Source organism: Psammomys obesus, unplaced genomic scaffold, assembly GCF_907164565.1.
Source record: "Psammomys obesus unplaced genomic scaffold, mPsaObe1.curated_primary_1811, whole genome shotgun sequence".
Lineage (NCBI taxonomy): Eukaryota > Metazoa > Chordata > Mammalia > Rodentia > Muridae > Psammomys > Psammomys obesus.
Window position 1 is genome coordinate 383 of NW_026595304.1, and position 8,192 is coordinate 8,574.

Below are 8,192 nucleotides of genomic sequence, written 5' to 3' on the forward strand. Positions count from 1 at the left end.
AACCTCTCTCAAACGCATTGCTGTGCTGTCAGGGTCACAGCTGCCATAATCACATTTTTAAATAGTATTAATTCTACTCAAAAGTTACATAATCACTAACTTAGCAATTTATGAAAAGATTCTGAAGTGAAAGTAATGGATATTCAGGTAAATGGCAGACTGGTGATCACTATAAAACCAGCAACTTAAACTATGAATTATTTCCATTGCACTGTTCTGGTATTCTTATATCTAAAAATAAACACAAAGAAGGTTTACAGCTTAAAAGAAAGCTTCTTTATCTTAGTAATAAAGTTTTTCTTGATCAACAAATGATCAACAGGTTTCTTCCATCATTTGTTAATCCTTCAATATCAAACTGCAATGTCCAATGTTATACTTAAGGGACAGCATATAATCTTAATTGTTATTACCATTATTTGATTATGCTGCTGATTAATTTTAATTCCAATGTTTCTATGATAAGTTAGGCTCCTCTGTCCCCCTAATAAACTAGAAGAGCTTTAATTACCATTCCAGTTTACTCATTCAAACATGTATTGAGTATCTAATAAGGACTAAGTGATAGGGCCAAGCTAGATGAAAACAGGTTGTACAGAGAATATCAGAACAAAATGCTGTGGGAACGGAGAAACAGTGGAGTCCTGGCAGGGTAAGAGAACACGTACTGCCGGACAGAGGCACGAGCAAATGGAGAAACAGTAACCACGGGGTCCGTCGAAACACGGCCTCCACGTAGGTGCACTGCGGCATACAGGACGAGGTCTGATGAGCCACTTAATAAAAACAGAAGTGGGATGCTAAAAATCCTCTAGACGTTGTCTTTTCCTAAAGAAGCACAGGAGGGGGAATTGACGGTTTTCTGTCACCAAGCGCACTGAGAATGGTAGGCGCAGACTGCAGGGCAAAGCTGAAACAAGAAACGGAAGTGAGACGCTAGAGCTCTGGTTAAAATGGTTACGGGTGGAGTGGAAATGGGCTGAAGGAAACAAGAGGCGACAAGGCAGAGTGAAGGGAACTTTGTGACTAAAAGTTTTCAGGATGTGGAGAGTGAAAAAAAAAAAAAAGAAGAAACGAGGCGGAGGCTCTTGGAAGGGCTCTGCACACCAACAAACCTGCTGATTCCTCTAAAATTCTAAACGCTTTGAACTCGGGTTTCCAAAGGAAGATAACCTTTCGTTCTCGGTGGCTCAGCACCAGCTAATAGTTTTCTAAGTGTATCAGCTTCACTCCTGCAACAGCATTTGAGATATGGCACTTTTTAAGGCATCTGAGACACCTGCATTGGAAATTTCACCCCACACCACAGAACTGATGTGCATTATCCCTTAGAAGAGCTGAGCATGCGCTCCTCCTGCTTGCCTAGGTGCTGCCGGTGAGAGAGGTGAGAGAGCGGCACACCTTTCAGCTAAGTTCCACATCTGTGTTAAGCTGGTTCCTCTTCCCTGCTAAGGGGACTCGATGAACAGCGACTACCACCTTCTCCCCAAGGAGCCCTCCCCACGCAGAGAGTAGCTGCTTAAAATCATGGGTATCCGTGGGGCGGGGGGTATACCAGAGATGTTGATGGGTTTCTCTTAAGATACGGAACTCGCCTACTCAGACTTAGTTTCTGGAAGTCACTTTAAAAGCTGGAAAATACTCCTAAATTACTTCTAATCATAAAGGAAAAATGTAGCAATAAGGAAGGCCACTCACCACGCATGTGTTTAAAGACAGAGATATCCATTTCAATATGAGTAAATCAGAAGGCACAAACAGGAAATACAGTGACGTGTGCACTTTTACAAGACATTGGTAAAGTTCTTTTTCTGTTTAATAATACTAGCATATATGATGTGAGCTATGACAGCATTAATTTCCTTACGGGTGCTCTGCCTGTGGCTTCAACACTATCACCCATGAGTGGTCGTTTTATATTAAAGCGCAAATCTCAAGTTGTGGTTCGGCTGCCGGGGTTGTGGTGCCAAGTCTACTCTGCCATGGGCACGTCTCTAATGCTCCCTCCTGCCTTTTTTCCCGTGAAACAGGGGTAATGCTATGGGATTACCATCGAGCTGCTGAGAAGAGAATGGTTCGAGTAAACATAAGTGCCCAGGATGGTGGGAAACGCCTGGCACACGAGCCTAGGTGTCAGTACCAACTTTCACCACTAGGGGCATTGGTGAGTCCTCACGCGCTCAGAGGGGGGAAACAGATGGAGGCTGAGATGTGAGGAGCTGGAAGATGCACACCAATCACACGCATCTCTCCAGAGCAACTAACACTCCTGTTCCTCAAGAATGAAATCCACCGATGGCCCAAGTCAGCCGTGCTTCTCTCCTCTAAAAAGGAAACTCAATACTCACAGTTAAGAAACTTAATACTCATAGTTAAGTTCAAGATCTCTTAAAAACAGAATTCCACAAAGCTATTTAATTCTCAAATGCTATCATTCAGATAACATTCGAGATGCCAAAAGCTAAATATGAGTTTCGAAGAAACAGTAAGTGAATATTTAATATAAATATGGCCAATTTAAAATTTGGAATACACACACTAAAAAAAAAAAAAAAACAAACTACCCATTGATTATTAAAAATTCAGAAACATACAAATGCGCTAAGTGGCTAATCTCTGTAAAATAAGGTAGAAAGTCTATTTGGATTAAATAATCTTAAGAAACAGGATGGCCATTAGAGAGAGCATGATTTATGGATTTTAGAGTCACACAACCCTGAGCTTGAAACCACCAGGCTCTGAGAAATTATCATTGCCTGACTTCCAACAAATTACTGCGCCATCCAATGTGGCTTCATTTCCTACTTTCCCCTTCCTTTGCAAGACAGACAAAGAACCCTGCCTCTCAATTCCTCCTCATGCTATGTGGGCTGAGGAAGCGACGTTTCCTGTGACAAACGTCAAAACCAAGGAACACGGTTTACCCTGCACTAGCTAAACAGCATTCAACTTCCTCCCACGCCTACACCAAAGCCCCCAGTGCTGTGCACGGCGCTGGCTCCCTCTCCACTTTGATCTACACAGACATTCACCAACAACAGCTGGCCAAACACTTTTAAATTCCAACAGTGCAACATCTGACCAAAACCGTCTGAAAATTCACACTGTGATTTCATGTTTTTGTTCTTTTTGAACCACAGGCGACAGATGTATAAACAAATCTATTTCGAATTATTATGTAACACTAAATAAAAAAATGAATCTTCTTAGTTTTAAAAATGGGCAAAATCCCATCACTTATTCAATCATTATTTTTTTTTTGAGGAGCTATAAATGCACAAAAGAAAATTATTTTCCAGTATAACTTGAGGGACTAGCTCTCTCTGCTGCTGCAGAGCCACCCCACAGGGGGTGACTCTCTAATGTGCGTCTCACAAAACGCCTCACTGACAATGTGTTGCTCAGCCGCCATTCAGGGTACCTTATCTTTTCTCTCCACACTGTGATGTCTTTGGAGGAAAATTAACTAAATATTTCGGCAGTTTAACTAGTGCAGAGTGGAGAATTAAGATTATAGATACAAAGGTGCTGTAATTGTGCTCTAATCAGCTTATTAAATATAACACGAACATGTATCAGTCAACTCATTTAATTTCCTGGTCTATGACTCAAAACTTTTCAAATCCATAACAATACAAAGTTATCAGCATTTACCTAACAACTTCTTTCCTAGTTTGTCTTAATTCATGTAAATCATTCAAATATTGCACTACATATTCTTCTGGCCTGGAAGAAGGCTTAATTAGGAAGTTATTAAAGTACTGTTTTTAAAAGTTTACCTTGTCTTACCTACTAACACTAACTGAGCCCTAAAAGAAAACCATCTACACACATATGTGTGTATCTACACATGGGCGAATACATAAATACCACAAATTCCTTGTTAGGGGACAACTACAAGACTTGTTTAAAAATCTATTTCAAATATTTCTATTCCCAACAGACATAAATCCACTGATGAAACAAACTACTGAGCCAAAGCTTGTTTTAAATTGTTGCTGCAGAAAATGCAAACAACTCTCTATAAATCTCATTTAGAAAGTAAATTGCCTAATTGCACATTCATTTGGGAGTATTCTACAAAGATTTCCCATTACAGTCATATTTTGACTTAGAAATACACATCACATATTTTTCTGTTTTCTCCCTATTAAGACAGTGATTTTTTTCATGATCTGAATGTTTCCATTTTTCACAGGATAATTTAGGTTATCAATACTCTATTTTTGTTAAGGAATAGTGAAAATTACTCAAAAAGCCAGTGGGTCTTTCTCTATGCCATTCTGCTTCGTGGCAAAGATTGCTTTAGGTGTAAGGGGTCTATTTCTGACCACTATTTTTAACTCAAGTAGAGAGCCAGCCTAAGGGTAAGGGTCATTAACATCCTCTACTAAGACAAAAGATTCCACTATGGTTGCTAGGATACCAGCAGACAGATTCATTTATTGCAGTCAGAAACAGTTATTAAGGATGTCTTCTCACAAAACAACATACTACAGGAGGAACCATGACACAAACAAACAGGGATCTAAGAAATGCCTGCCCTCAAAGGGCTTCACACTGCTGCTACTCTAAAAAAAAATGCAAAGTACATTTTAAATAAAATGTTTATTCAAGGAATAGGAATAAGGAGACACCAGAAAAGATGGGGCTGAATGCAAAACATGAGACAAGCAACAAGCCAAGTGTTTGTCCCTAACCTAGAGAGTCAGTTATGACTGCAGTGACTTGTCAGCAGAACTGAATGATGGGTGCTAGGCGCCAGTCGCTGCTCTAGATGCTCCACTACGGGCCAGCGCAACAAGTGAGCAGGCTCAGTGAAAACACGGTATATTTCTACACGCATACACACAAGTGTGAGCGTGCTGCAATCCTGCGGTAAAAGAGTATGTGGGCAGGTCGGAGAAGACCCTGTGCACTTAGAAGTTATCCCGTGCCAACGTTTAGGCTCAGACCAAGCAACATTCAGGACGAGGCACGTCTTCTCCGCCACTTGGGTTTACTCCGGAGAGAACTCCAGGTGAACTTGATGTGAGGGGTTCCAGGGCGTTCACTGCTCATGTCACCTTGACAAGATGATAACACCCTTCAGATGAACAGCACCACCAACCTTCTCTAAGCACCAGCTGTTTGCAAAACATTCAGCACCCTGCCTGGTAAACCACCTCTTTTACTATTACAGCTGAGTGCTTAAGTTACAGAACAGCAAGAGATGGAGCTGGTGGGAGCTGAGCGTAGAGGGAAGGGGAAATAAGTGCATGGAAAAAGACTTCAAGAGAAACCAGGAGAGAGAACCAATGGATCGTGTTCAGACTTAAAGTTGGAAGTTGCATTTAGATCATAAAAAGTTGCCATAGAAAAGAGCATACCAAGTAAATTAGTAAAGAATGTAAGTAGATGAGTCATCTGTACAGGCATGAGTAAAAAAGAAATCCTTGAAAGTAACAAGTGAGTTCAAGGGCAGCCTAGTCTACAAAGTGAGCCCTGGACAGCCAAAACTACACAAAGAAACCCTGTCTCAGAAACAAGAAGGAAAAGGAGAAGAAGAAAAGAAGAATAAGAAGAAGAAAGTAACAGATGAACTGGAAAAACTAGGTGCTTAAAAAAGGTACAAAACACAAACTTTAAAAAAATGTTTAAAAGTATTACTTTAAAAACGCTGTCCTAAATTCACTGATTCACACCAGCAAATGTGCATGCCATATCATGTGCTCCACTAAAATTATAGCAATTTCCCCTTACCTTGGGGGTGGGGGAAACCACGGCCTCAACAAATAAAAGCCTTCGTGTGAAATAACAGTAATTACAAAGACAGCAGCTATCTTTATATCATGCATGATTCCTTTAGAGTTCATCCTGGGAAGGTACTATCATCCTAATTCTACTGGATAAAAGCCTTGGCCACAGAGCTAAGTTACCTAAAAGTCAGCTCCTGCTGGCTCAGGCTAGGACTCATACCCCTGTCTGATAAGACAGAATAAACCCCAAAGCTCCCAAACTGCTGCTTACTACTTCTCTGCTACAGACTCGCATTTTCCAGTGAGCAGTCTGCCTTTCCTAAGTGGAGTTGACAGTATGGAATGATTCTCTTGAGGAGTATTTTTTTTAATTTTTTGCACTTATTTTACTTTGTAGGTGTATGAATGCTTTGCCCTGAACATCCTATGTACACTACACCCCTGCTGAGGTCAGGAGACGGCAAGGTAGCTCCTGGAACTGGAATAATGGGTGGTTGCGAACCACCCTGTGGGTCTTGGAAACTGAATGTGCATCCTCTGTAAGAGTGATAATGAATGCTCTTAACTTATTACTGTCTCTCCAGCTTCCCACGCAGTATTCACCAGAAACAAGTCAAACTATCAGTACCCTGAAATGTATGTCCTCAAAATCCTTCTTAAGTTTCTCATAGCCTCCTGCTCTACAAGTACACCCCTCTACTGGGCATAGAGAGTGGAAAAATGAGGACAAAGAACACATTGCAGGGAGGTCAGAGGGGTGAGGGCACCCACCATTCCTGCTGTTCTGTGCCTCCCAGACTCTCACTACAGGCCGTGGGTGCTGCACACGCCGAAAAGCTGTTAGGAAGTGTCACTTTTACCTGGGTCATTATGGGAGTGAGGCACCACGAAAACTTGAAGGGGCTCACTGTCCCACTCATCCGCTTCATACTTTATGTCAAATCCTTGCTTCCAAACTCCGCCATCTGGATTATCGAAAGGAATCAGATCATACACATCCAACATCTAAAAACAGGAAAGGAAAAAAGTTAACACGTCAGCCATTGGCAAGTTCTACTAAATTCTGGTCAATATTTGCTCAAAGATACTCTCTGCTGTTTTTTATCAATATATAATGGGGGAAAAAAACTTTATTTCTGTAAAAATCAATTGAAACTTTTCAGGCCAAAGACATCTGATCAGCATTCAAAGGCTTTGAAGGCTAGTCATGCCACATAACTACTCTGATAAAGGAGCTTTGATAAACGTGATTTCATTAATTTGTTAAAATTCCTCCTTTTCTTGCTTTTGGTGCCGGTGTGACTCAACGGGAAAACACAGTAAAGGCATCAAAATGGTGGCGCTGAGAAGACAACAGGCAGACACGCGGGAGTGGTGAGCTGTCGCACTAACAAAGGCAAACGGTGGCGAGAACGAACAAATCATGGCAAAAGAAAGCAGTGGAGCCCGGGGCTTAAAAATGTACAGAGTAAGAACAGACACAGAGCAAATCTGAAAGCAAACACAAACGCTCCTGATGACCAGCCGCGGCCCCTTTACCTGCACGTCCGGATGCTGACTTCCGCTCTGGGAGGCAAACAGACAGTCTTTGGGGTCGGCCTGCAGGGCTAAATGTGAAGAGAGGTGAGCGGAGCCATGGCTGGCGTTGCCTGGTGCACCTTTCGGGCCATCCTCCACGGACTCACTCAGGTTGATGACCGAGTCTCTGATGTTTGAGATGATCTCATTGTTTTCCGCTAGCAAACGCTCCAAATGGTCTATCTTTTCTTGCAAGATTGAAAGCTGGCCCTGAAATGAAAAACAAAGGCAGCTATATGAGCCATGAGTGTGGCTCTGCCAAGACACAGAGGGCGGCCACCCCTCCTTCCCTTTTCACTTCTGTGGGGCAACTTCTGTACGGGCAGCTGGGCCTGGTCTCGTAGCATAAAGCCTTTCTGTAGCCGCCATCTTTGTGTCATCTTGTGAAAGTATACGAGAATGACCAAGATATTTAGGGATTGTTTCCAAGTCTACCCCTCCCCCCAAAATGCAGTCCTAAATGATCTTTGGGTCTCTAGAATCACTAACACAGACTCATGTTATATTCAAGAGTGAGATTTTTAAATTTAAGCAAAATAGACTGGAGTTTATTTGCAGGGTCAAAAATACAAAAACTGTGGGAGAATATTCTTCCTCAGCCTGTTAACAAACGCTGGACAATCCAAGGAAAAATCAATTCATCAACCCACTGCTGTCGACACAAGCACGCCCTAATAAGTCATTCAGAGTGCTTATATTAGTCTGTGTGACAGGCAAGGCGTTGTTTTTGTTTATTTAATTGATCCCCACATTAAGAGGCTTGCCATCCTAACAACCTTGTTTTACAGAATACTGCAGCTAATGGCAAAAGAACCATCTCTGACTTGTTCAACACTATATGCTCAGTTCCAACCATAGGAAAGATATGCATGCCTT

At 41.8% G+C, this 8,192-nt stretch overlaps 1 protein-coding gene across 1 annotated transcript; it reads right to left on the reverse strand.

Annotated features, from left to right (window-relative positions):
• Nucleotides 1–668: 668 nt before the first annotated feature.
• LOC129685691 (alpha-mannosidase 2-like) lies at nucleotides 669–7,696 on the reverse strand (the record flags this gene model as incomplete). The annotated part of the gene is made up of 5 exons (XM_055619197.1): nucleotides 7,637–7,696; nucleotides 7,424–7,526; nucleotides 7,278–7,345; nucleotides 6,599–6,743; nucleotides 669–776 (listed from the first exon to the last, which is right to left on the reverse strand). Coding segments are annotated over exons 1-5 (484 nt in total), but the record flags the coding sequence as incomplete, so codon positions are not given.
• Nucleotides 7,697–8,192: the final 496 nt, after the last annotated feature.